The 27,969-nt window shown below is 39.4% G+C and overlaps 4 protein-coding genes across 6 annotated transcripts; 3 read left to right on the top strand and 1 right to left on the bottom strand.

Moving 5' to 3' along the window:
- Positions 1-153: 153 nt before the first annotated feature.
- On the top strand, positions 154-13,490 carry acsl4a (acyl-CoA synthetase long chain family member 4a). Of its 2 annotated transcripts, none has more exons than XM_042493636.1 (15): positions 154-219; positions 2,757-3,273; positions 3,848-4,025; positions 4,129-4,238; positions 5,180-5,318; positions 5,425-5,575; positions 5,942-6,065; positions 6,221-6,292; positions 6,441-6,580; positions 6,667-6,839; positions 6,933-7,007; positions 7,763-7,951; positions 8,161-8,275; positions 10,565-10,722; positions 10,917-13,490. In XM_042493636.1, the coding sequence occupies exons 2-15, from the start codon at positions 2,917-2,919 to the stop codon at positions 11,072-11,074; spliced, it is 2,139 nt and encodes a 712-aa protein (XP_042349570.1). In that variant the 5' UTR covers positions 154-219; positions 2,757-2,916; the 3' UTR covers positions 11,075-13,490. The 2 variants fall into 2 exon arrangements, with proteins under 2 accessions (XP_042349570.1, XP_042349569.1); XM_042493635.1 differs by lacking the exon at positions 154-219 and adding an exon at positions 2,099-2,367.
- Position 13,491: 1 nt separating this feature from the next.
- nxt2 (nuclear transport factor 2-like export factor 2) lies at positions 13,492-15,846 on the bottom strand. Of its 2 annotated transcripts, none has more exons than XM_042493638.1 (4): positions 15,638-15,846; positions 15,366-15,444; positions 13,990-14,134; positions 13,492-13,790 (listed from the first exon to the last, which is right to left on the bottom strand). In XM_042493638.1, exons 2-4 carry the CDS (start codon positions 15,381-15,383, stop codon positions 13,606-13,608), a joined length of 348 nt encoding a protein of 115 aa, XP_042349572.1. In that variant the 5' UTR covers positions 15,384-15,444; positions 15,638-15,846; the 3' UTR covers positions 13,492-13,605. The 2 variants fall into 2 exon arrangements, with proteins under 2 accessions (XP_042349572.1, XP_042349571.1); XM_042493637.1 differs by having other exon boundaries at positions 15,366-15,452; positions 15,638-15,843.
- Positions 15,847-16,048: 202 nt separating this feature from the next.
- On the top strand, positions 16,049-19,679 carry psmd10 (proteasome 26S subunit, non-ATPase 10). The gene is made up of 5 exons (XM_042493639.1): positions 16,049-16,277; positions 16,359-16,457; positions 16,883-17,029; positions 18,680-18,846; positions 19,175-19,679. Exons 1-5 carry the CDS (start codon positions 16,164-16,166, stop codon positions 19,326-19,328), a joined length of 681 nt encoding a protein of 226 aa, XP_042349573.1. The 5' UTR covers positions 16,049-16,163; the 3' UTR covers positions 19,329-19,679.
- Positions 19,680-20,476: 797 nt separating this feature from the next.
- On the top strand, positions 20,477-27,473 carry LOC121947947 (X-linked inhibitor of apoptosis). The gene is made up of 8 exons (XM_042493150.1): positions 20,477-20,605; positions 22,535-22,826; positions 22,922-23,486; positions 23,612-23,711; positions 23,822-23,900; positions 25,424-25,463; positions 25,594-25,776; positions 26,619-27,473. Exons 2-8 carry the CDS (start codon positions 22,587-22,589, stop codon positions 26,810-26,812), a joined length of 1,401 nt encoding a protein of 466 aa, XP_042349084.1. The 5' UTR covers positions 20,477-20,605; positions 22,535-22,586; the 3' UTR covers positions 26,813-27,473.
- Positions 27,474-27,969: the final 496 nt, after the last annotated feature.

Raw genomic sequence — 27,969 nt, 5'->3', positions numbered from 1 at the left:
GGATCCATTTGTAAAATGTTTTCCCTGTGATACATGTTTTTTCCTCTCGAGAACGAAACGGGGGAAACAAGAGGGCAAATCCACACCGGCTTCTCATTGGTCCAGAAATATGGAATCAGATGACGTAGTAGTTCCGGGTTTCTAGGTCCTCATGAAGAGGTAACTCTAGGTCATTTCTGGGAAGAGAGACACGACTGGCTGTGTTTTCCGCCGCTGAAGGTAAGAATGCCTCAAGCGTGTTCCAGATAAGCAGGGTATCACTCTCTAGCTGGCCACCGTAATCTCATTACGGCCTTTATCCGTTTGTAGATTTGTGTTAGGGTTAATTTGTGTGGGCAATGTTGAATTGGTTTTAGCTACATCCTCAGTAGCTGACGTTAATCACACTTTCCGCTGGTTGCTCAATGATAGGAGCCGCACCAGCAGCGTGCGGCGGCTTTTGTCATCATCCCGCCTTCCTCCGCGCTGCCCAGCCTTTGTCAGATAACCGTCAAATAACATACATGGAGGCCGAATTAGCCTCGCGGAGCATCTTATTTTGAAGGAAGCCACCGTCGATAAATTATTTTCTTGCGGATTTAACTTACATAAAGCTTTTGTGTCGTATTAGACATTTTTGAACGTGATGCTTTTAAATAGAAACAACCCCACGCTGACTTTGGGCGTCTCGCGCTCTAAAATCGTAATAATTAATATGGGTTACATTAGCGATACCCATCCAAAATGGCTACTTTGTGTTGCCATGGAAATCACTCATTCATATGCGATGAGTAAGTGGAATTTTTGGGTTTTCCAAGTCTGACAGACCGGATTGGGTTTATCACACGTGATTATCATTAACCCGTTAACACCTGGAACGTCATTAGTTTCCTTGTGCTGCGTTCAGACGCCTTTTATAAGCGTCTAAACCTGTGAAATATAAGAAACTTTGTTTAACTTTTTTTGAAAAAGAATAAAGGCGATGAACAACCTGAAAAGAAAAAAAAAACACTTACAAGGTGATAAGGAAATCATCTAAAAGTAGTTGGGGTGAATAAATGATATTATCAAAAAACTAGGGGAAAATTTTCCAGAAATCTTAATTTATAAATTGAATAATTATATATTAGTTATTTTACAAAATAAAACACTCCTGCTAATGTTTTGGTCATTTTTTAAAAGTTGCTTCATGCCTTCTTCCTCTCATGCATTTGACAGAAATCAGGCCAATTTCCTCAGGTGTTGAAGGGTTAAGACCCACGTGTGCCAGATACGTTACACCTGGAGAAATCCAGACATATAGTACATTTATTTTGCATTTTTTTTTCTCCACAAATACTGTTAATGTGTTTTTGTTTGCCTTGCAAATGAATTATTTTGCATATGCAATTCAAGCACAAACAGATAACAGATAGTGGTACAACTAGTCTTCATTTGACAGCTGTTTTTCATGAAAGGGAGTGTCTGTTTTTAGGCTGTCCTTACACAGGAATGTTTTCGGGGTTACTACTGCTTGTTCCAGTGACTTGTAATGCACCACACTGCAAAAACCAAAGCTAAAGCTCTGTTTGCAAGGTTCACAATCTGTATTTATCTTCTGGAGTTCAGCCAGATTTTTTCTGTATATATGGAGACATATGTGACGTAAGTTAGAGCTATGAGTCACAGAATTGTGAATCACAGTGTGCGTAAGGACAGAGAGGGATGGGCACATCAATATATTGCACCATGAATTAGATAAGGTAGCTGAGTATATAGATAGTCATATTGTATGTGTATAAGACGCTTTCTGTTGGATCATATAAGAAGCTTTTTGTTGTATAATATTGTGGGCGTCACATCTTCTGTCTCTGTTTTGTGACATGAAAAGAGGTCCCACATGACAGCTGTAGGCTACAATTACACAGTGTGTGGTTTCATTCCTTTACTTGACCTCAGCTGGCTCTGACACTGGAGGTTATTAACTCATGTGCTGAAAACTAAAAGCCAACTTTTAGTGTCATCACTTTGAACTCCTCAATTTCTCCTCCATCTCTCCTCCATCCCTCAGATGCTGAAAACTAGTTAAAAGTGGAACATCTAGTGTGGTCAGGTCTAACTCCTTCACCTACCCTTCACTGTGAGGTTATTAGCGGGCTGAGCTTGTCCTTGAGTGGCCTTTCGCTGACCACTGAGTGGGGTGAGCTTTAAGAGTGTTGTCATTGGTCGTCCGCAGCTCAGTGCTCTTCAGCATAGTGCACACAACCTACCCTTCATTGTTGATGGGCAAACACTACAGGGGAGGCAACTTGCACGGTTGAAACACACCCTCTGAGGAGGTCCCACATATAATTGAGCAGTGAAAGCTGACAGACATACAGAGGCTGTCTGGTGTAGAGCAAGAAGGAGGTGAGTAAGTACGGAATGTGTGTTGTTCCTAGCCAGCGTAGCGTAGTCATCCTGGATGTAAAAGGAGGTTATCAAGGGATTGGCTTTTGTGTCTTTCAGATACAGATGATATATAGCCTTAAGTATGTAGCTGACGTCTTTGATTTACAAACCATTGCTTTGTCAGGGTTCTGTTTTTTTATGAGAAGTGTGCCACTAGACCTTCTTAGTTGACTCATCAACTTCCTCTTACAGATTGGTACATGACTGACATTTAAGGGTAAAAAATAAATCCTGATGTATTTTGCGCTGACGTTTTACGTGTAAAAATGCTTGTAGAAATGGTATTTCTTCTGTGCTTGATAAATGCACTTTTTCTGATTATATTTTCTGTTTTATTTTGACTTTAGGTGTAAGGCTTTCAAACTACAGTTGTGAGATTCCTTTCTCTTTTTGAGGCTTCCTGTGTGATACACATCTAAAATCTTTGGGACCGGCACACGATTCAGAACTAGTCTGACCACCTCTGCTGCTCAGTTCCTTTTCAAACAAACTCTTTCAGAGAACAGTATGGTTCTCCAATCAGACTCGGTCCTCCAATCTATCCTACTATTTCCAATCCACCTCCTGATATGGCTGTACTCCATCCTGTCCTTCCTCCCCTGGTACTACATCACGGGTGCCGGGGAAAGAAAAGCTCTGTCCAACCGGATAAAGGCCCGGTCCACTTCAGGCAATGCTGAGGGACCGTACCGCTCTGTGGACCATTTTGATTCCCTGGCCAGGGAGGACTTCCCCGGTAAGGACACGTTGGATAAGCTATTTGAGTTCGCTGTGCAGCGTTTTGGACAACAACATTGTCTCGGCACCAGAGATGTACTGAGTGAAGAGAACGAGGTTCAACCCAGTGGTAAAGTATTTAAAAAGGTAAGGATACCCATTATTATACAGTATTGTGCTAAAGACTTGGGCCACCATAGACCTGTTGTGTTAGCCAAGTTGTAATAAGGATATGTGTAGACTATTTTTTTCCTCAGTCTCTTTATGAAGATACAAACAAAGAATACAGAGAACATAAAGTACAAAGTATTAAACCCCCAAAACAAATCAGAACAAAATAGCTTCTTCAGACTGAAGCCAATAGTTAGTGTGAAACATGGTACAAAAGGTGGCTCAAACAATCAGTTTCTTGCTCGCACTGTCCTGTCAATTAAAGGCAATAAAAAAAGAATCTTTAAAAAAAAAAATCCTGCTGAAGTTTTACTTTTTTCTTTTTTTAAATACTGTTTACATATTTCCCGTATGTCGTGAACTTCTGATTGCGTTTTGTTAAAGAGACTACTGAGAAATAAATTTGTATAATCATTATGACCTCGCTAAAATTTCCAAGTTTAAGGTGGCCTAAGACTTCTGCACGGTACTGTTTATTTAATTTTGTGGGGTGAGAGATGCTTGTGAGGACAAAGATTTCTGCTGCTGAACTGACTCTTTCCCCTACCAGCTGATCCTGGGGGACTATAGATGGCTCTCCTACAATGAAGTAGACGCTGCAGTTAGTGAGTTTGGCAGTGGACTGGCAGCTCTGGGGCAGCAGCCCAAAAGCATGATTGCTATCTTCTGTGAAACCAGAGCAGAGTGGATGATTGCTGCTCAGGCATGCTTCAAGCACAACTTCCCGTGTAAGTATTTTGCAGTACGTGTACTATCATGCAAGCACAGGGTGTGATAACATAACTTTTGTTTACATGTTTTTCCTCACTGGGCATTCTGTATTTATTACAGTGGTGACATTCTATGCTACACTGGGAGAGGACGCAATTGCATTCGGACTGAACGAAACTGGAGTTACCCATCTGGTTACCAGTGTGGAACTGCTTGAGAATAAATTGAAAGTAAGTAAATCCATTACAGCACACATCAGAAGCGCTCCCTCTGATTTCAGGGAACCAAACTTCAAGCTATGGTCATGAAACAAGTTGTTGATGTATGTAGAAGATAGAAGGTAGATTTATTAGTCATTTTTTAAACTAAGTTTAAAACAATCTCCAAGAAGCTCCAGTAAAGACATATCCGATTCATTGTGGAAGTTCTTTTCAGCACATTGTGCTTTTTAAGCTGTTTTTCAATCTAGTACAAAAGAATGTGGAGTGTAAGTGTGAGAAACGTCAGAAAAACAAAAACCTTTTTTTTTTTGTAACATTGGCTCCGTGGCTTTGTTTTAGGTCTTTGCATTTCCCCAGAATATAAATTCAAATTAGACCAAAGAAAAATAAATTAAAGGATGTGATGAGTTGTGAAACCATTTCTGTAAATATGATAACTAGGGTGGCAATGGTATGAGATTTTCACAGTACGATAACCATCTCAGAAAATGCGTTGGTTTCACTGTATTATGGCATTATTATTTTTATTATTAGCAGTCAGAATTACCCTTAAAGAATTAGAAACAGAATGATTAGATTTGGTTGAATTTTAATTCAACCAAAATGTTTTATTAAAAAACTTGAAATAATTTTTTAATGGAATGTAAAAAGTCTCCTTTTTAAAATAACTAAAATGCAGGAGTGATTCTCCAGCCGGTTGCATTTTTTTTCAGTATTGTAGATAAGCAAACATACACAGTGTGATAACCATAAACTTTGATATGACAGAATACCTTAAAACTGGTATATTGCTGCAACCCTAATGATAACATGTTCTATTTAGTATGTCAAGTCCTCGCACATTATAAATATTAGGTCAGCAAATGTGGAGCTGGATATCATTCTTATTTATAAAAGGAAATCATGCGATAAGGCATCCTGTTTTGACAGCATCCTCTCTCTCCGTCCAGAATGTGCTTCCACAGATCCCCAAACTAAAGCATGTGATCTACGTGGACCAGAAAAAAGTGCACACAGAAGGCTACCCAGCAGGACTGTCCACCCACAGCATGCAGGCCGTACGAGAGCTGGGCGCGCTGCCTGAGAATAGTGTGTATTCGTCTGACCCACCTTGCTTGTGCCTCTTTGTCAAATTCTGGGGGTGAAAAGCCTCACTAATACTGTATAAGACAATAGCTGTTTGTTTGTCTTGCAGTGGAACGGCCCATTGTGAAGCCCCAGCCCTCTGATCTAGCTGTGGTGATGTACACCAGTGGCTCCACGGGCAGACCCAAAGGCGTTATGATTGTCCACAGAAATCTAATTGCAGGAATGACAGGCCAGTGTGAACGCATCCCTGGACTCGGGTGAGTTTTTGGTATAGTGTATGTATGATTTAAGTTTGCACAGCAGGTTTTCTTTCGCCATTCTCAAAGCCGGAGTTCAGATTACCCCGACTTCACAGCTCTCGCCGAGTAACTCAGCATTCTTTTATCTATTCCAGCTGAAACACTGGCTATGATAAATTATCAAGATAACTACAATTTTCCCCCTAAATTTGTGCTTGGTCCCAGCTGCAGAATAACCATCACTCACCAGTTAGACTGTGCTTTTTATATTCACAAACTGCTAACCACACTCAGATGCTCAGTGTGATAACTGGAAAGGGAAACAGAAAAACATGTAGTAGCTGCTGACTCTAACCTTCACTTTCTCTCCATGTGTTTTGGCAGGCCTAATGATACTTACATTGCCTATCTGCCCCTGGCTCATGTTCTGGAAATGACAGCTGAAATCTCCTGTGTCACATATGGCTGTCGGATCGGCTACTCGTCCCCACAAACACTGTCAGACCAGGTAATAACCAGCACCAACACCAGGTCGTGTTGTTTGTGTCATGCTGAATTTCTTCATGACAAACATGGGTGTGGTTACTTGTCCACATTTTTGCCATTGGCTTAATCATTGTGTCAATCTAATGCAATCAATGCTTTTTTTCTTTTCCCTTTTAGTCCACCAAGATAAAGAAAGGAAGTAAAGGAGACTCCTCTGTGCTCAGACCCACCCTTATGGCAGCTGTGCCAGTAAGACTCTTGCCTCATATTCTTTCCACTGTCCATCACTCACTACTCTGCTCTACCTTCTCAGGTTTTCCTCCTTACGAATTCTTTTAGGAACCTATTTATCATCAAATGTATAAATTAATCCTTTTTTTCCCCACCTCCTTAAAAGGAAATTATGGATCGCATCAACAGGAATGTTATGAGTAAAGTGCAGGAAATGAGCTTTATTCAGAAGACGCTGTTTACACTGGGCTACAAATATAAACTGGAGCAGATCAAGAGGGGCTATGACGCACCACTCTGCAATGCGTAAGAAACCAACGTGTCTCCATCATTGCCCTTTAGCAATAGAGTTGTGATTTTCAAGTTAAATTTCATACGCAATCTGTCTGCAGCCTGTTATTCCGGAAAGTGAAGAAACTCCTGGGAGGACGGGTGAGGATGATGTTGTCTGGAGGAGCCCCCCTGTCCTCGGCCACTCAGAGATTCATGAATGTATGTTTCTGCTGTCCGGTGGGTCAGGGCTATGGCCTCACTGAAACCTGTGGAGCTGGCACCATCACAGAGGGTGAGATGAGGTTTAAAGCTTTGAGCAGTAAGGGAGTGTAAAGACAAGAGAATGAGTATTCATCTTATTAAGATGTTGTGTCTTATTATACAGTTGTGGACATCAGTACCGGTCGTGTAGGGGCTCCTCTTATTTGCTGTGAGGTCAGACTCAGAGACTGGGCTGAAGGTAAGTTGTAAAACCTGTTTGTACGATGCTGCACTTGCAGCGCGATGTGAGAAGTATGTTTATATTTCAGTATAATTATACTGTGGCTCTGAGAGTTCAACAGAGTGCAAATAAACACAACACAAGCAAATGAAGAGACCTCTTAAGCAACTTGACAGTGCTAAACCATAAATTTGATGACACGTGTAGCATATACTTTAGGAAAAGCACTGCAAGAAGCTCAAAACACAACAGAAACTGATGGCAGGGGACATGAAAAAGTGATAGACGAGGCTGGGATAGCTTGTTGTTGCCATGGTTTTTGGCTTATGAAGTTGTTAAGGTCTGCCATCTGCCAGAAGCGGTGGAAAATTACCTAAAATGTATTTTTTTCTCTTACTATGACATTGTAATCTGATGGCTGAGATCTTATCGCAGATCTGCACTTAACCTAGCGTCAGCCTGTTGCTCATTATTAGACTGCCAGTTCAAACTTATTAGTATCCTTCAGTTGGAGCTTACCTAACATTACCTTATAGTTAACTGATTTACTATTTATCATAGTTATTTGTTAGTTATATATCTACAATCTGTATAATATGTAAATCATGTTATTTTAACGAGTTGGTTTTCTTAATGACACCCATGGGTAATCAGGTTGGTGAAGGTGCGTCTTCATTTGCATGTGTTTTGTCTCTTTGCATTGTGTTGAGCTCTCAAAGCCCATGTACAGTTGTTATATTTATTTAACTAATTCATTTTTCACTTTCTCTCAGGTGGCTACACCAGCCAAGACAAGCCAAACCCAAGAGGGGAGATCCTAATTGGCGGCCCCAATGTAACCATGGGTTACTACAGGCATGAAAGCAACATTCAGGACTTTTTTGTGGATGAAAACGATCAGAGATGGTTCTGCACCGGAGATGTAGGAGAGATTTACGCCGATGGCTGTCTACAGATAGTGGGTGTGTATATTTGTTTTTCAACTTGTTACTCTTTACTCAGCCCCAAGGGTGTCATCTGACGGTGTCTGTAAAAGGAGTCCCGTTCATACTTGATTTCATAGCTCTGAACTGCAGTCAGTGTGACTGCAACCTCTGACAGGCAAACTGTTTGTGCCCTATAACAGAGCACTGTTTTAAACAGATTTTTTTTTTTTTCTGTTCTCTGTTAGACCGCAAGAAAGACTTAGTCAAGCTGCAGGCCGGGGAGTATGTGTCTCTTGGTAAAGTGGAGTCTGCTCTGAAAAACTGCTCTCTCATAGACAACATTTGTGCTTACGCAAACAGGTGAGTAAATTGCCTTGATAGGTGTTGGAAAAAATACAGTTACAGTTTTTGTGTACTGCCTGTCTTCCATATCCATATGTATGAATACATGCACAAAACAAGCATAAAAATATTAGTCTTGCTATGTTCTTGCTTTCATACTTACTGTAGTAGTTGGAGAAAATAAACCCTGCATTAGAGTGTGCTTAAGTATGGATTAAAATACTTATGAAATGCTATGTAACTTTAATATTTATTACATATAGCAGATGTAAAAAAAACAAGAAATATATCAGTGTTTGGGGTTCATGTGTAACTATGATGATACTGTGGGGGACTTCATTTATATTGTGAATTCTTATATATGGTATGTAAAGTTTTCCTACCTAAAGAAATATTCAGTTTGACCTAGTAGAACTCATTCAATAAATATAAACTACAAAAACTAACCTGATTTTTTTCATACCTAAAAAAAAAACAACCAAAAAACCCATACTGTAATGTGTTTTACACTTGGGTTTTCCAGTTCTTAGGTTTAGTTTCTCGTTTCACTATATTTGGAAAACAAATTTGGTCATCACAGTATCATAACTAATTAATTATTAACGCATTTAAACATCATATTTAAAAGACAGGTCCATCTGTGTTCTTTTATGGGTGTTTCAAGTGGAAACAAACACTTAGCTGTGAGCAAAAAAGCACTGACGTAGGTTACAGTGCTGATGCCCTCCCCTCCCTCAACCCCCACACACACACTTCACTGATACTAGTAGTGTAAGCATCCAGAGTGAGGAAAGTATAATGATATTTTATTTTTATTTAACAATTTGAAGACACATCAAGATTCAATGTAATATAAAACTGCATTTGTACTGTATATTTCAACTAATATTTATTACACTATACTTGCTTTAACCACATTTGCCACAAAAATCAAAAGTCAGTGACTCACTGTATTGACTCCAGTAAGTGGAAACTGGCACACCTCCAGTGTGGAGGAGCAGACAGGAGTACTGCAAAGTAAAACTACTGCCTGGTGGTTGTAAATTGGGCCAGCAGTGAAATATTTCAGATTATTTTCACTGCTTCACCTTGTCATTTGACAGCCTTTTCTGATTGACTAAAGCCGTTTTTTTTATCTTCTTCAAAGCCACCAGAGTCCACTGACCCAAAACTGTTATTTTATCTTGTAGAATGGGAGTTTTACTGGGAGTCACTGGTCTACCGCTGCCTTGATTGTTACGTTTTTTTGTTGCTTTTTGGCCTTCAGAACCACACTAACACGGCATTCACAGCAGTAAATTGATTAGCTTCCACACTATGACTCCTGTTTGCTTCCCCAAACTCAATAAATCAATGACACACCTTTTTTCTGTGGCAACATCATCATGTAGAAACCTAAATTTCATCATGTGAGAAAAAGGTTTTTCAAAAGGGTTGGTAAAATAGCAATTTGACACATATTTAGACCAAAGTTTTCAGAAACGAATACATCAGGAACACTACTGAAAAGGTACAGAGGGATATGAAAACCTCAAAGAAGGAAAAAATAATGGAACCACCCTTTAATATTGTATACTCACCCCTGTCCCACCCTGGACTTCTCATGTTAACAATTACTCAAGATATTCCAGCAATAGCAGTTGTGTGTTTTGCAACTTTCCCAACTCATACATTGACCTTTAGGTCACAGTCCTACTTATTTAATTTTTCACTTTTGCTATATATTTGCGACATCAACCAACATTTCAACTGCGTTCATGTTTTTATGTTCAGCTAACATTTATAATACCATGCTATCACTTGCACTGACATGTTTGAACTTTTCAGGTCACCTCCAACAAGCACAAAAAATCTTCTACTATTCAAACACAATTTACTCTCTATTAACACAACTGCTTTCAGGACTTTCAGGAACAGACACCTCGACAGACCTCTTTCAGTTTATACACTTGAAAAGTGGAGACTTCCACTTCAGCTGACTCGACTACACTTCACCTGACATTTCAGTTCCTTCTAGTGTTAGACCATTAACTGGTTCTTCAATTGTAGTCAGCGCTTTCAATTAACAATTAACACTTCATCCGGTGCTTGCACTTAAATTAAAAATGTAGCTTCTCTCAGCACCTCCTTTCTCATTGTTTCAACTTCTCTGTTTTGGATTGGATTGAATGCCATTCCAACTGTGATTTTAGCTGGTAATTTCAACAGTTTTAAATGTTTCAACTGCAAATTTTCAGCAGCACATTTCCGCGCACATTTTTCTCTGCAGCCTTTCATCAATCTTGTTTCTATTGCTCATCCTTTCAGTGACCAGAACTACGTGATCAGCTTTGTGGTTCCCAACCAGAAAAGGATGACAGCACTGGCCAAACAGAGAGGCATAGAGGGGGCGTGGGAGGAGATCTGCACCCACCCCGACATGGAAAGAGAGGTTCTGAAGGAGATCAAGGAGGTTGCTGCTAACAGTAAGTAATGCCCATGTGTTTCCATGATACTGCGGTATGACCGCACTTAACGTTACTTTTATGCATGCTGCGTCTGTCCTTATCTCCTCGCATATTCTGTTTGCTGTAATATTTCAGAAGAAAAGAGCACTAGTCATTGTACTATACTGCGAGCTTCACTGTTCTCCTGTCCTCCTCACTTTTCATCCTTATAGTTAAACTCCAGCGGTTTGAGATTCCAGTGAAGGTACATTTGAGTCCAGAGCCGTGGACCCCTGAGACAGGTCTTGTCACAGATGCGTTCAAGCTGAAGAGGAAAGAGCTGAAGAACCACTATCTCCACCATATAGAGAGAATGTATGGGGGCAAATAACTTGGCAAAATTTCACCCAAAAGTCTCTCCATTGTCACCACTGTCTTGATCTGTAAATAATCTCCTTGGTACCCAGTTGGATTTTTATGCTGTTTGTGTACCACAGGCGTCCAAATGAAAATGTCTTGAAGAGAAAGGTTGACGCTGTAGATAGCTGTAGCTGTTTATCCATGTGTGCTGCTTTCTATTTTGTGTATAGAGGTTTTGATTGTCAAAGAAATGCACTCCAGTGGCAACTCTTATTCTATAAAAAGGGTCTGATGCCATTATAGCACTCAACTGCCATCCACTTAAATCTCCTGGCACTTAGTTTGTGAAAGAAAGTACCACTGTCCTCCATATGTTGCCAATGGTTGATGTTACTTCCATTGAAAATATTAACAACCGTATTCATCACGGAGGCTTGTATTGCTATTTTGTAAAGTTGGAGTACTGATGTTACTGTGCCTTCAGTCTGCAGTACTTGTGTAGTCAAGCAGAAGTGGCATCTAGATAGATAGTTTACGATTTTGTTACAGAAGTGGTTAAAACTGCCATGTTAATGTTTACTTGAAGAAAAGTGTCCCCACCCAGACATACCCTGACATTGATCGTTTACAGACGGGTGAAAAACTTAAGGAAAAACCCATAAAAGGTGTTGTAGTAAGGTGTCGGGCTGCTAGAAAAGCATCAATTTGTCTTGGTTTTAATTTGAAGAGTCTCTGGAACTCTATTGGGGGGTGAATCCCGTTCTCTGAAAGATATTCACTTAATTTGGTGTTTTCATGATGGTGATGGGGAGTGCTGTTTAACACATTGGTACAAAATCTTCTTTAGGATGTCAGTTGGGTTGAGGCAGCGCCGTTCTGCAGCCACCTCTAAATTACGTAGAACCTCACATTCCCACTGTCATACCGGTCCTTTTTCACTGTGAAGGACACCCCTTCTCTCCTTCTCTTGCCAGAGTCCTCTGCTCCCTCAGATAGGCAGAAAAATTAGCCTCTCAGTTGAATATAGCTCTTTAGGATTTAACCAAGTTTGAGTGCAGTTCCTAATATCTTTGGAAACTGATGCAGCACATAGATCATCCAGTTTTACTTTTCCAACATCTGTGCAATGTCAGACAGGATGCTAGTTCAGCTGGTGCCCATCTTCTCCATATTTTCCTCGATGTATGTTTACATTTAAAAACGGTGACCCTTTGTGGTGAGCCTTCCCACTAAAAAGACAAGTGGTCCCAAACCATGCCAGCAAAATGCCTCCCACAGCATAACAAAGCCACCAGATCCCCTCACTATGGGGGTCAATTTCTCAGGCCTGTACAGTTCTCTCGGTGCACCCACCCACTTGTTGAAAATATGGTGAAGGATGACTCATCTGACCATTTTACTTTTTTGACCAGTGCCTATGGTTTTAGCACCACTGACCTCTCAAAAGTGCATTCAACTTTGTGACGAGTTGTTGAGTTGGTTGATGAATCACGTCCTGATCACGTCCTGATCTGACATTCCGTCAACTGAGGAGGAGTCGATCTCCTGTTTTTCCTCACAGATCACACTAACATACGAGCAAAACGGTTATCAAGTGTGCGCTGTCGTAGACAATCCCCCCCCCACATTTACTGATGTCCCATAAATCTAAATACAGATGTGGCTTCAGTGACTGTTCCTATAGAAACACCAGCCTGTTGAGCAGTCTTTGTGGTTGAAACCCCTGCCATCCCTAACAGTGATCTTTCCTGTAAAGTCACGAAGATCTTTTCCCATCATGATTGGATGCTAATTGCTAAATTATACCATGCACTGGACCTGTTATAGAATTCATGTTTCTAAACTCACATATTCACGTTTTTCCTTTAATTGTCACCCGTCTGTAGAATTAAGCTTACCCATGATCATGTCTGCTTATACACCTTTTTTTTTATTTTGACTGATGTTATTTATGCTGCTTGTTAATTTATACAGACAGTAAGACCAAAATATGTAAACATAAATGACTCAGGAAGATAAGCAAATGTTTTAATATATGAAATTGTCAAAAAATGGGCTGCTTGTGAAGAAGGAAACAAATTCTTGTGGGCACCTTATTTATTTAAGAGTAACCGTGCTTAATTATTAACTGCTTAAATGCTTTAGCTAGTCAGAACGGGCAAACTGTAATACTGTGCGTATTTTACCTCAGTTAACAGGTTGATGTACAATTTGATTATCATACGGTCATTTGAAGTGGAGTCATTTTAATATTAAAGGAGTGTTTTCTATGTATTTTTCAAAGTGTTGTCGTGTTAATGGATTTTCATCATTAAAACCTTAAGGACGCAGACATCGACAGTCACTTTACAGTTGGTTGTTTGGTGATCGTATTTGTATTTATTACTCCATCATTATGATCACATGCCTTGTTCAATACTTCAAGAATAAAATCTTTTTAGTATTAAGTTGTGTATGCCATTTTTTTTATTATATTACAAAAACAAATAAACAAAGGGTATCTAAATTATCACTGCTGAGTGTTCACACATTTTAGAGGGGAAAGGGGGAATGAGGAGAGCCTCAGCTATTCCAGTCTTGAAACCGGAAACAGTCACTAGCAATCTTCCAAACAGGCTGGTCATTGTTGGGTGAAGCTTGAGCTGTCAGAAGAAAGTTCTGGTTGAAGAAACGCTGTTTGTTCCCTTCAAACTTGACCGTCCCACCAGTCACCACAAGCAGAGTAGTCTGACCTTGGGTGGCCTGCTCTGTGAATGGAGAAAGGGTAGATTGATACTGGATCAGCAGGCCTTCGCTCAAAGAACATCACATTTTAATCTTAGCCTTGATATTTTCCCACTTTAATTTGATTAAGCATGCACATTTGCACAGTTCTCTACTTTAAAAAGATTTAAGAATGAGCGATAGCACTTGAAAATGTCTTGAGTATGAGATTCCCTCACTAACCGTGAACTGGCTGACAATCGAATGTTTGAACTTGGAACTCGCTCGAAGGCAGCGACTCAAAAAACTCGCCAAGAGCATCCTGTCCTGACACCGCATTCCCATTCCACACCAAGGTCGCTTTGTCCAAGTAGAGCCGGGTCAAGTTCTGAGACAAAAGGGCCAGTGAATAATGATCGTGAGGAGCAACAATAACAACCAAGAGCAGAAAATAGTGTGCTCCACAGCCAGATCAATATGGATTTTGGTGGCCAATACAAATATTAATAAAGCCTTTTTCAAACATGACAGCATTCTAAATGGGTCCCTTTGTATTTCCTAAAATTTTTGCTAATGCAACATCTAAAAAAAAAAAATCATATTTCATATATATCAATACTACAAAGAAATATAGATTTTATTTGATAACATTTAAAAATGATAATCAAATAATAATCAAATATGAAACAACAATATCAAACATGACAAAAAAGAAAATCATAAAACAACAACTAACACAGACAAAATAAACTTGTAGGAGGAAAATGTAAACCTAGAAATGATACACCTTATTTGTTTTTATTACGTATCATGTTCCCGATTATTAGCTCTTAAGCTTTCCTTTTTGCTGTTATCTTGGAAACAGAGGCAAACAGATATTGCAGCTCAACACAAAACAGACAGATATTAGGTGTAATCTAAAGCACTCTAGCCTTGCAGAAGTGAAAAATAGGTTGAGAGTATTATCAGTAGATTGTTATTCTGTGTTTTGATTCAGAAACAAAACCATGTCCACTAATATTGGTGTCAGTCTATTAAATCTTAAACAAAGTATCAGAGAAACTTCTCTGAGAACAAGAACATTGACAGAATGAGTCGATTTCTGTTTTACATAAAGAACATTTTAGAGACAGCTTTAAATGCATGTAATAATGTAAAACAGGGGCAGTATCTATGTAATATATCTTCAAAGTAGTTTAAAGGTAGTTTTAATTTTGTTAATATATTAGCTGACAAGCTAACTATTAAAGTATAAGTTATAGTTTCCTTTGTAGCTGACAAGGACCAGAGCATAGACTGTATATACAGTAATATATACAGTCTATGTGTATACAGAAATATATACAGTTTGTGGACCAAAGTTGTTGCCATAGTAACTGAATGGCAACAAAATAGGGGGAAAATAAATATATTTCAGCCGATTCTTTTCCCCATTGGACAAGGATCCTTTCAATCTGGTGTGTGTTCAGTGGGACATTTTACAGTTGAAAAGTAAAGCTGCTCTCTGGTGACCAAACTGTGTAATTGCGAAAGTGCTAGTCACCTCTTGATCAATTCTGGAAAGCAATTTCCTGTCACTGATGCGCCAATACCGATATATCTCATATCTCACCGCTTACCCTCCTTTTCTTATCCATGCAGTCATAATATATGTTGACAAATTCTTCTGAATATCTGCATGACTGGTCCACGTGGGTCCTGAAGTCCTAGTGTGACAATCACTGATTAGTTAAACGCTCATCACGATTAATTTAAGTCAACAAAGTATCGGCGACTGCTCGATGTAACGTTAAAAGGCGCACATTTGTAACGACCGTTGGCTAGCAAAACAACACATTAACGTTAGCTGGTTGATTTTAGCATAAAAGTGTGGCGAAAGTTTCAAACTTACCAAGGCTGCCATAAGCACGGATATATGGACCGAAACAACGCTGAATATACTGACTACTATCAGATAGGATACTGAAATTCAGAAAGCATCAATTTAGGTGACTTTTCTTGTTCTTGTTCATTTGACGTTAGCACATAACAGCTAGCCTAGCCATTTCGCCGCATGTATTATTTCCTCCGAGCACCAACTACTCCTTACCAAAGTAAAATATTCGTACGTTCTCCGATAGCGTTATTATACGCTTCTGAATTATTTATCACATTTTATATTTTATACGTAATTTAAATGGAATAATAACTTGATTTAGCAATGAAACGGCGCGGAAAAACGGTCTTATTGTCAGATGATGCCACTGATATTATTTTAATTTGAAGAGATAAAATAGCCCATGCGGAAGTGGAGTTCATAATTTCCTGAGTCATTGCTCTATTGGTTCAAACAGTTTAAACCTGACACGAATAAACTCCTAAGCATCCCAACTTGGCTAGTTATTGTAACATTTTTGATATTTAAAGAATATTTAACAATGGCGGGATCTGTATCAAATGTGGAGGTCTGTAATTTTGCTTACACGGGACAGTTTGAGGAATTAAAAAAGTGCATTCTGTCAGATAAATCGCTTGCCTGCAAAACGGACCAGGTAGGGATGGTTGTTTTGAAATAACAACAAATGTCAAGTGAAGCTTTCCACGTTTTTACCCATGACTTTCTATCATTTCAGGACCAAAGAACCGCCCTGCACTGGGCTTGTTCTGCTGGACACACCAACATTGTGGAGTTTCTGCTTGACCTGGGTGTTGAAGTGAATCTGCAAGATGATGTAGGCCTAATGGTTCTAAAACTGAATTTTGTGAAGTGTTTTTAAAAATATTGTTGTCCTCTAAGATGTCGAAGGGAAGACAATTAGTAGAAAACAGGTGCACCCTACAATAATAGCCTAATAATGTAGACCTAATACTACAGCAACCACCCAAATCGTGGCACAGAGTACAATAAATAGATTCTCAATGTGTCTCTTTCATTCCTTGCACCCAGAAAGTTTATACTTACAAAAGCAGTAATAATCAAGTTTATATTATTTAGTTTTTTTAGCATGTTATTAAGTTATAAGCATGTTATTTGTATTACCATCTAATATGATGTAATGGGGGCTATAGCAGTGTTATAATGATGTCAAATTAGATAAGTAGATAGATGTGAAATTTTGTTTTGTGAAATGACCATATGTGATGTGTTACTTCCCAGGCTTCGTGGACCCCTCTTCACATTGCAGCATCTGCAGGCAGAGATGACATAGTGAGATCTTTAATATCCAAAGGAGCTCAGCTGAATTCAGTCAATCAAAATGGGTGCACCCCTCTGCACTATGCCGCCTCCAAAGACAGATATGAGGTAAGGTTCCCAGGTCTGGCTGATAGTTTTATCTACATGATGCCATGCGACTGTACCACATGTATTCTTAGATTTATGTTGTTTATTTAGTGTGTTTCAAATTGCTCTATACATGTAATCAAAATTGTATTTTATTAATATGAATAATTAGTAGTGCTATTTCCAATATCTAGATTTCTTTTTCTATACACTGAATCATATTTTTAGAGCTTCATTGAATAGTTGATTAATAGATTATGCAAGCAATAGTAAATCAGTTGCAAACTATTTTCATAAGTGTTTAATTATTTAAGTCATATTTTAAGTAATATGTCGAAAACGTTGCGTAGTTTTAGCTACTTCAAAATTAAACTTTAAAGCCTTTCCTTGTCTTATCATTAAATTAGATTTAATATTTGTATTTTCGACAGCAAATTGAACAGATCAAAACACATGATGACGTCAGCTTGGGCTCTGGGAAGCTGTGATGAACATATTTAACTGTTTTCGTATGTTATATGTCTGCCATAGGATGAATAGAGAAAATAATCAGCAGATTTAAATAAGAGAAACACGGTTGGTTGCTATTTTTGTCTTTGCTGTTACTTTTCTTCAATTGTATTAGAATTGTCTCTTGTTTTTATTTACATGTATGGAAAACAATCAGTGGTGTAACACTACAACATTTTAAAGGTATACTATGCATAAATTGATGGCTGCCGTGACATGGAAAGCCAACTCATTTGACTTTTTTTTGGAATGAGCCTTGAACTTGGTGTTTCATCTCACTATATTTGCGTTTTTTGGCACTGTGTCTGCAATTTTTGTAGCTTCCTATTGTATGGGTGCTACTTACAATCTGGTACCTGGTTGCTACCTTTTTATTAAGTCCTGACCCCACCTGTGTGCTGTGCTCAGGAACATCTCCAATATAAGAAGAAAATAAAATACAGGCAGAGGGCAGAGTCTCTGCAGAAAAATACACTGCCACATACTTATAGTGAGTCATAAGAATTTCTTTTGTATTATACATATACATTGTTTCTTTCAGGAAAATTCTGCATAGTGTAGCTTTTGAATCATTTTTCTCTTTGACTAAAAGAATAGAATAGAGTATCTTTGTTGTCATTGTACAATGAAATTGCATGCAATCCTATCAAGTGCATAACAGCAGAGTGAAAGCATCAGTAAAAATAGATAAATATGCTTTGTGATGTTGAATGGGCACCTTGACTAGTGTTAGTCAAGGTGTATTATATATTGTTAGTCATATATTGACACATTTCCGATTAGTACAAAACAGTGAAATACATATATTTCTTGTATTCTAACTGCACAATATATATTATATTGTTACAGTTGTTATATAGTATACTGTATACAGTTAGTATTTTGTATGGGATTGTAATGCAGAAAATGTCTCTAGTCATTACTGGACAACCCCTAATCACTACAGAAGAAGAAAACATGCAGTTACCTAAATCAGGAGTGTATTTACTGGAAGAAATGCGTAACTTACATGGAATCTCACTCATGAACTGTGGCATGACACTCCAGAACCAACAGAACAGGATCTGACAACATGTATGCTAATTCTCATACAAAGTGAAGTCACTAAAAGTAGGTTACTTATCAATGACTTGTGAGTAACAGAGCTTTCCCTCTTCATAGATTGCCTTGCTGTTGTTGGAAAACGGAGCAGACCCCAATGTCACTGACAAGTATCAGTCCACTCCCCTTCACAGAGCGTCTGCTAAGGGCAACTACCGCCTCATCCAGCTGCTTCTCAAACAGAGCGCCTCAACCAACATCCAGGACTCACAGGGAAACACACCACTGTATGTGTCGATAAGTGTTTGTCTAAAACATCATTGTGGCTGCTGGCACAAACGTACATGTTCAGTGGAGCACTATAGGCAGAAATGATCAACACAACCCCTTAAAGTTCAGTTAACCCAAATTTTAAAAAAAGTTGTTTTTTTCTTACTTCCTTTAGTGGTATTCAGTCATCCAGATAGGTTTTGTTTTATTTACTTTGAATTTGAGATATCAGTCACAGAGATTTTTATGTTCGTACTAATATAATGGAGCTGTATGTAGTGCTTACAAAATGAAAAATTAAAACAATAAAAAGTTTACATTTCTGCATGCATTTCTTTTTCCCAGCCACCTGGCATGTGACGAGGAGCGAGTGGAGGCAGCCAAGGTGCTGGTGGAACATGGGGCCAGCATCTACATCGAGAACAAAGAGGAGAAGACCCCCCTCCAGCTAGCCAAGGGCGGCCTGGGCAACTTACTCCGTCGGATTGTGGAGGGATGATTCATTTACTGACTTACAGGTCATGCTCCAGCTCAAATCCCTTCCATCGCAAGTTACATAATGAGAATTCTCATCCCAGTGAGTCCTCCCTGAGTGGCCTGGTGTGACACATTCAGATGTGTAGCAGGTGGAAGATGAGATGTCGGGGAGAAAAGTTGGACTGTACTGCATTGTGATCAGCTCCTCAGAGGGGGCAGTGAAGCTGCTCAGACCCTGGGAGTCTGATCAAAAACACTCGTACGCTGAGTGCAGTCTATCCAACACTGCCGCTTATTTTCTTATGAGCTATTTCTTGCTAAGTTTGAATTGTTGCAAAAGTGACCAAATAAAAATCAGTGTTCAGCCTGTTAATTAAGTATGTTTGGGGTGTATTTATCTGATGCACAATGCAAGCATTGGATCCAGGAAATGTTTATCATTCATTTCAAGCTTCTGGCCTACTCCTTAGGGAAATATCTGGCTCTTTTACAGGTAAATGATTCACTATGTTCACCAGCTAGTGGCTAACTTTGTCTGTCTGGTGTTGAGGAAGTTGTGTACAGTGTTTTTTTTTTTTTTAAAGATAATTCACTGTGCATCTGTTAACAACGCAAGACTAAACCAAAAGTATTGTGGGTCAGAAAGCTAAATGGAGTTGAAACTTGCTATTAACCCTTTGAAACCTGGTTTGACTTTAATGCCTTCTTGCTGCTTCATTCCAACGCCTTTCACAAGTATTTAAACCTTTGAAAGCTGGAAGTGCAGGGCTTTTACTCGCAACAGAGTATTTCTAAACTGTAGAATGGCTATTTTTACTTTTAAGTAAAAGATCTGCATAGTTCTTCCACCACTGAGTACATGTAGTCTACTGAATGAATTTAGATCCTTTTCACCACTGACAACAAATGTGAACAAATTGTATTGTAACAAATATGCATAACACCTATTCTGCAACAGTCTGTGTTAATGATAAAACATAAAAAATAAAAGAAAGTCCCTTCTGTAAACAGTTAAATTCGGGGTTTTCTTTGGAAACCTCCACTGAACGGTTTATAACTGCAAAACCATGAATTTATTATAGCGCGAAACCCATAACTTTCATGACGTCACAAACAGTGGTCAGCTGGGATGCGCGCGGCATGATGCGCATTGACCAGTCTCGATGCAGTCACTTCCTGGAAGCGAGGTCACGTCAAATAAACAGTTCCCCTTAATCGTTGCATTCCCCTGTAGGCGGTGTTCACACAAAAGACTGACTGAAATTAGAAACTGAAGAACTGGCTGTACGGTGTTACAAGGTAATTATCGAAGTTTTGTAGTTATAGTTTCGTAACTAACTTTTTGACCTGACGTTATGTAGCTAAAGAAACGGAGCTAGCTAATATCTGTAGCTAGCGTTAGGTTAGATTTAATCTTAGCTATCCCGCCCAGTAACTTAACATTTGCATTACAGCTCTAGAGCACTGGTCAAAGTCCAAACAGACTGTTTGGTTTATACACCTTACTGATTGGCGTTGTTTAAGCTCATAATATTTACTCGTCAGACCACATTGAGCTTATGCAAAGCGTTTAGCTAGTTAGCGAGCTAGCAGCTGTCAGATGGAAGCAGCAGTTTGCAGTGTTTACAGCCAGACACTATGGAGCCGTTGTATTGCCATTGTACAAAGCAAAGCTGCGAGACCTTTCTGGAATTTGCAGGGCCAGTCTTTACGGTCTAGCCATCAATAAAAGTGACGATACTCTCTATATCTGTGTTATGACTCGCTGTCACATGGCCAAACAACCCTGACGCCATGATCTTCCAGCTTAGTGCTGGTGACTGAAGACAGATCCAGCGAGTATCTTTACAAATGCTTTAGATGCTGCTTTTTGGGTTTGTACATTAAACATAAATTTAAACTTCAACCTTAATATTGATCTGATGATTGTTTTCATGACAGAGTGTCGACATGTAACCAGTTTCAAAGACCAGAAGCTGCTGTCTTCAATAAAGCAAACATATACTCTAAAAGATAGTAGTAGATCAAACTCCACATTTAATCAGTAACATTGCTAATAAACTGTGGTCACAAGATAAGTCCTGGTTTATACATCCCGATGTGGCATTGTTTTCTGCTGTGGGATCAGAGATTTTAGGTCATCTTAATTTGGTATACTTGATTTGTAGCTTCCAATACACAGTTGCTGTGAAAATAATACATATTTTACACTGCAAAGTTATGTGCTACCTATCCTGGGCTTGAATCTATTTGTGGTGTATGTTCAGTGGAATATAAAGTTGATGTTACACATGTACTCTCAAAAAAAGTCAAAACCTTCGGCTGTGTGACAGCATTGCAGCAGTGACAACATTAAAGTTCCAGCCTCTGGGAAAAAATGCATAAGTGGGGGTGTGGTATGCTTCCCATGATGTGTTGCGAAATAATTTCCCTTGTAACTAAGACACACCGTGTACCTTTGCTTACTAAAATATGATGCCACACCTCCATAATGCTGATCTCATTATTTCTTTTTTGTTCTGCGAATGTTATCAGACCTGTTAAATGTTCAGTGTATGTCTGACTGTCCCATATCATTTAAGGATGAGTTTTTATTGTTGCCCTTTGGAATAGTGTGTGTTGTTAGGCTGCAGAGGGATACACCCTTTGCAGTTCTTGTGTATTGCAGAGCTGTAGGGAGTCACTGGTGCCCATCCCTCACATGGAATACCCAATGCCTCCATGTGATTGTCTGGCTGCTTCTCTTAAAGGCACAGTGACCCTCGATGAGCACAGTTATGCAGATCTGCTTTCTGGTGCGAGACACAGAAATCCATGGATTTTCTGATTTTTGACTACTGTTCAGGTTCACATCGTTTTATTTGTACCTGCAGGTAGATTTGTTTTGCAGTATGAAGTGCAAGGCATCCACTGACACAGTTTGAGACATCACAGACAACATACAGGATAAAACATGACAAGAAGAACATGACAAGAAGATGTAAACCAATAAAAATGTTAAATGTGTGATAAATACTAATAAAACACAAAACCACAAAACCAACACCAAGTAACAACAAAAATGCTGCAAAATAAAGTGTATTGTGGCTGTTTAATACTTTGTTTAGTTCTTTTCAGTGTTAAATGTTCAGAGTAGCAAGAAGTGATTTCTCTGATGATACCTTTTTAAAATGTTAAATTTCAATGCTTAAACCTTCAGAATATTTTTTCTCCCTGTTTTATCTGCAGACATTTTGTCCATCAAGTCAGTCCACTCGGCAACTGCCTGCCCGGTACCATCATGTGTGATCTCAGTCAAGACAGCGATTTGGATACAGATCACATGGCTGATTTTTCCCTGATGAACAGTCGCCTGGACTCATTCCGTGGCTCCAGCCTGTCCCAACAGGTATCAGCAGAAAGATTGGCCCGGGCCGGCTTCTACTTCACCGGCCATGCCGATCGTGTCCGCTGTTTCTGCTGCCAGAAGACTGTGGAAAACTGGTGCAGGGGAGACACACCTGTAGAGAGACATAAGGAGGTAGTCAGAGTAACAATGAAAAACAAACCAACCTGATTAACTTTTTTTTTGTCCTTTTTGAAGTAGCTAAATCATACTTTCCCCCATTATTACAGGTTTCCCCATCATGCAGGTTCCTCAGCTGCACCCACCGCACCAATTTTAACCCCACTTGTGACACCAGACTGACTAACGGTTCCACCTACAATGAAGATGCTGAAGACATGGAATACCGTTTGAGAACAGGAGAGGTGGTCGACGAGTCCACCTACCCAATGGTCCCTCACATGAGGCGTGAGGAGGCCCGGCTTCAGACCTTCTCTTCCTGGCCATCTACTGCTCCCGTGAGACCCCGAGATCTGGCCCAAGCCGGCCTCTACTACCTAGGGGAGAGCGACCGGGTGCAGTGTTTCTGCTGTGGTGGCATGCTGGGTGGCTGGGTAGCAGGAGACACCGCCTGGGGAGAACACACCAAACACTTTCCCTACTGCTTTTTCATCCTCGGGCACGATGTGGGCAACATCCCATTCCAGGGAGGTACGGAGGAGGAGGGTGGCAGCAGACAATATGCAAACACTCGTGTCCCCATGGGGAGTTTGGAGGAGAGGCTTGGGAGCTTTGTAGGTGTCCAGCACCCTATTGACCATGAGAGGCTTGCCAGAGCTGGCTTCTACAGTACAGGTAGAGCAAAAATGCCTGATCAAGGGTTGCATAGTCTTGGGACTTAAGAAACATAGAGAAATTGTAATTAAATAATTGCTCAGGCATTTGCTAAAAATACATTTAAATTCTGTGTGGTCTTGCAGGAACAGAAGACAGGGTGTTGTGTTTCCGCTGTGGTGGAGGTTTGAAAGGCTGGCAGCCTGAGGAAGACCCTTGGGAAGAACATGCTAAACACTACCCTGGGTAAGAACAACCATGTACATACACCTATACACCAGGACTTTTGTTTTTGTTTTTGCTAGGGCATTTAATTTTGTTTTAATACAATGATGTTTGTTTGTTTTTTTAATCAGATGCAGCTTCCTGTTAGCAGAAAAAGGACAAGAATTTGTCAACAGCATCCAGCTGCAGGGCCCACGACGGAATAGAGCTGTAAGCATTAACTGCTTTTACAAACACTTACAGGGATAGTTTGGGTATTCAGAAGTGGGGTTAAATGAGTTTCTTATCTATAGCCAGTGTTGTAGATGGCAGTCAACACGCCCCAGGTTTGGAGAAACAGACAGGAGTATCGCCATGGAAGCTAAGCTATGCATTGCTGTGGACAAGGGCAGCTGCAAAATACATTTTAACCACCTAGAAAAAATCATTAACAGTTTAAGTGTACGCTATAATTAAAATGTTTTCACTGCTTTACCTTGTCAACAAACAGATCCTTCAAACACCTGAAGCTGTTTTATCCATCTATGCTCTTTTCAAAGCGTCCAGACTCCTTTAACAAAAACAGTTATTTTATCTCACAGAAAACAAGAGTTGCTGGTCTATTCCTGCTATGATGACTGCCGTGAATCTGAACTAATCCTTTAAAACACCAAAGTCACACTATAACATAAACATACTGTCCAATCAAGGCATTGACAGACCAGCAACTACTTTTGATCTGCGAGGTAAAATTACTGTTTTTGTCAGTGGAGTATGGAACAGGCTGTCTTACAGCATGGTAAAGCTGTGAAAATATTCTAGATACAGCATACAGTTAAACTGATAATAATTATTTTAGGTGTCTAATGTAGGTTTTGCTGCTGCCCCGTCCACAGCAGTGCATTGATTAGCTTCTGCGGCGGTACTCCTGCCTGCTTCTCCAACGTGCTGACCTCCATCTACTCTCCAATCTCCAATACACTGACTATGGATAAGTACCTCATGCAGCCCCTTATAAAAAAACGTCAGACCACTTCCTTAAGTAATCAGGATTTTGTTGACTTTGCCTGATTTTGTAAACCTCATGTAAACAAGAAACCAGATTTCCTCAATCAGAATTAGCACATAGAGAGACCAGGCAAACATGTGATTTCCTGGCCAGTGGTATGCTTAACCTGATTTCTGACCATGTGTTCAAGTTGCACATGTGCACAATAAAGACCCACCCAGCTGGAGTATTGCTGTGACAGCATTTTGTTAGAATAAAAAAAAAGGGAAAAGCATTATTAAACGTAGTGGTGCGACATTGTATCCAAAATATTTCAGTCCAAATCCTGGCTAAAACTGAAATAAATACCTTCCAGCGACTTAAATGTTACAACTCTGTCCTAAAGCAATGCTCAAGCACCTGTGGCTACTTTTAAAGCATTATTGGAATCCACAGGCCTCTATGTATTAAAATGAAAATGTATTAATACTGTTTGAAGACATAGTTTGAAAATGTTAACCTATCTGTTAACTGCAGTGATGAACACAGCTCTGTGGCACATATGGGAATTTTGTTTTTGGCCTGACAAATTGAAAAAGAATGCATGCTTACAATATTTAAATGATAACACCTAGTGCTGCAATGTTAGTTGTTCTTTTGACAAGTATGCACCATTTGGCTGTGTGGCAAAAAAAAATAGTAATCAAAGATGCTGTTACCTGTATGCTGTCACTCAGAAAATAACTGTGACCGTGTTTGTTTCCAGGCTTCAAGTCATCAGAATGGATTTTCAGGACATGGGAACGGTAAACATGAACATTTCTAAATTTCACTTCCCTTTTTGGGAATTTAAGAATGATTAAAACATCTTCTGTACTTCAAAAATGATATATAAAGATAGTACCATAGTAACTATAGTTTTGTCTCCATGTTCAGAGGTACTGCGGTCTCCGATTGCTCAGAAGGCCATAGAGATGGGTTTAGATCCTAGTGCTGTGGAAAAGACCATCTTGGAGAAAATGAGCAGGACGGGCTCAGGCTTCTCCACCCTGGAAGCACTTATGGAGGACTGTCTGAATAACACACCAGACAGCGATGCTGCCAAGACACAGGAGAAAGGTACTGTTTCTCCTGTATGCTGAACCAGATTCATAACAGAAACAAATATTGTTGTTTATTACATAAAACAAAGCCTGAGCAGCCGTGATTTAAAGGTACTGTTGTGCCCGAAATCAAAAATACATATTTTTCCCTCTCACCTGTAGTGCTGTTTGCTAATCTAGATTGTTTTGATGTTAGTTGCAGAGTTTTGGAGATATCGGTCGTGCAGATGTCTGCCTTTTATTGAATATAATGGAACTAGATGGCACTCGGCTTGTGGTGGCCAAAGTGTCAAAATAATAGATTTTTAAAAAATCAACAGTAAAGTCTCTTTCTAGAAATCATGATCCAGTTACTCAAGATAATCCCCAGACCTTGTTGTTAGCAGTTTCATTAAGGAACTAGTTTATTTATATCGAACTACACCCGCCAACCGTAAGGAGGAAGCGTGCGTCTGCTGCTAGCTCACCTAGCACCACTGAGCTAGCTAATGTTACAGCTCAGCAGAGGAAGACGCGAGTAATATTTAAACGTTGAAACTGCTCAAAACAAGGTCTGTGGGTCATCTTAAGTAACCAGGTCATGATTTCTGGAAATAGGCATTGCTGTTGAGGTTTTCAGATGTATGTTTGGCATTTAGGGCACTACAAGCCAAGTGACATCTAGTGCCATTATACACAAGAGAAGGCAGACATCTCTGTGGCCGATATCTCCAACGCATGGTGCCTCACACCAAAATAATCTAGACTCATAAATAGTACGACAGGTAAGACGAAAAATGTGCATTTTTGATTTGTGATCCCTTTAAATATGTGCAAACACATTTTGATCTTTTTTTTTCCCCCCACTCTTTCTTCCAGATGAGGACCCACTGGAGAAACTACGGAAGCTCCAAATGGAGAAACAGTGCAAAATATGTATGGACAGAGATATCTGTATGGTCTTCATTCCTTGTGGTCATCTTGTCACCTGTAAGGAGTGTTCAGAGTCACTCATCAAGTGCCCAATCTGCTGTGGAGCCATAACACAGAAGGTCAAGACCTATATCGCCTGAGGGAATCACGAACTCTTGCCAAATGTCAATGCTGCTCTCTCACTATCTTATTGTATTTTAATATTAAATGTAGATAGCTTGTAATATATATAAAGATCACGTTGTCTGTATGAATATGAGAATGGAAGAATAAAGTAAAGTCACAAGAAAACATTTTCAAAATCACAGAGATGGTAAATAGCTGATAATATTGAGAAGGAATGATATTATAGATAGCTGATGTTGATTTTATAGGCATTTAATGAGTACTAAAGCCTGTAAATACACACTAAAGGATAATTACCATTTTGCAACACTCTTTTGCCAGAGGTGCCTTTCTCTTGGTTGATGTACTTGTCGTTTTTGTTGTTTCATTTTTTAAACTCCCCACAGGGAAGTTAAAGCAAACATGGGATTTAATATCATGTTCATACACTTACATGTCCCACTCATCTCATCTGTTTTGTTTGGTGTACTCTTGGCCTCTATTTTCTCAATGTGTGCTGCTCTGTATTGAAATGTATAAAGGTGGATCAGTGAATCCATTAAGACTTTGTTTTATAACTGAGGAAATGAACTCTAACTTTGGGCCTGCAAGTTTGGTGTGAAATTATTTTACCATTCCATCATGCAATCTGTTGTGTCATCAAGAGTGAATAAATTTTAGTAATTGGGCTTGAAACTTGTTTTTCTTTAATTATTTAAAGACAGCTGGTCGGATTTGGTGTAAAGACGACACCAATTCAAACTTTTCACCCTCCTGGAAACAGTTAGTTGTAGAAAACATTTGTGGAAAACCAGCACCCTGAATTTTTATTAGGAATTACTCCAGTTTTACAGACTGTATACAGTTTTATCAGCCTGAAACACTTCCTTTTCTCATTTGAGGTTTAATGTGTCTTTTGCAAAGGGATCCTGTAGATATTTATCCCTCAAGTGGAACCCAAACAGTGTTTTGGTTTTGGTATTTACAAGAATATTGTGTTATAGGAGCAATTGGTGAGCAATAATCGAAGTGAATTCTCTGCATATTTCACTCAAAATAGATAGACAGAGCAAAGGTGGCCAACAAAATAAATAAGTATGTATTTAATCCCTTGAGTCACAAAATGAGTGTAAATGAGCTAATTTTAGTGATAGGTTATACCACAAATACTGGAAGGGAGCTAAACTGTGGA

This window comes from Plectropomus leopardus, chromosome 9 (assembly GCF_008729295.1).
Source record: "Plectropomus leopardus isolate mb chromosome 9, YSFRI_Pleo_2.0, whole genome shotgun sequence".
In the NCBI taxonomy this organism is placed as follows: Eukaryota; Metazoa; Chordata; class Actinopteri; order Perciformes; family Serranidae; genus Plectropomus; species Plectropomus leopardus.
Note: the sequence above shows the minus strand (reverse complement) of the source record. Positions and strands in the feature narration are given on the sequence as shown.

Excerpts from the sequence above, each read along its gene's own strand:
- acsl4a (XM_042493636.1), top strand. The coding sequence starts at position 2,917 with ATGGTTCTCCAATCAGACTCGGTCCTCCAATCTATCCTACTATTTCCA. Across the intron at positions 7,008-7,762 it reads ACTCAGAGACTGGGCTGAAG|GTGGCTACACCAGCCAAGAC; the intron begins GTAAGTTGTAAA and ends ACTTTCTCTCAG. Across the intron at positions 10,723-10,916 it reads CAAGGAGGTTGCTGCTAACA|TTAAACTCCAGCGGTTTGAG; the intron begins GTAAGTAATGCC and ends TCATCCTTATAG.
- nxt2 (XM_042493637.1), bottom strand. Across the intron at positions 14,135-15,365 it reads GCATGGATAAGAAAAGGAGG|AACTTGACCCGGCTCTACTT; the intron begins GTAAGCGGTGAG and ends CTTTTGTCTCAG. Across the intron at positions 13,791-13,989 it reads CGATTGTCAGCCAGTTCACG|AGCAGGCCACCCAAGGTCAG; the intron begins GTTAGTGAGGGA and ends CTCCATTCACAG.
- psmd10 (XM_042493639.1), top strand. The coding sequence starts at position 16,164 with ATGGCGGGATCTGTATCAAATGTGGAGGTCTGTAATTTTGCTTACACG. Across the intron at positions 16,278-16,358 it reads TTGCCTGCAAAACGGACCAG|GACCAAAGAACCGCCCTGCA; the intron begins GTAGGGATGGTT and ends CTATCATTTCAG. Across the intron at positions 18,847-19,174 it reads TCACAGGGAAACACACCACT|CCACCTGGCATGTGACGAGG; the intron begins GTATGTGTCGAT and ends TCTTTTTCCCAG.
- LOC121947947 (XM_042493150.1), top strand. The coding sequence starts at position 22,587 with ATGTGTGATCTCAGTCAAGACAGCGATTTGGATACAGATCACATGGCT. Across the intron at positions 23,487-23,611 it reads AGCTGGCTTCTACAGTACAG|GAACAGAAGACAGGGTGTTG; the intron begins GTAGAGCAAAAA and ends GTGGTCTTGCAG. Across the intron at positions 25,777-26,618 it reads TGCCAAGACACAGGAGAAAG|ATGAGGACCCACTGGAGAAA; the intron begins GTACTGTTTCTC and ends TCTTTCTTCCAG.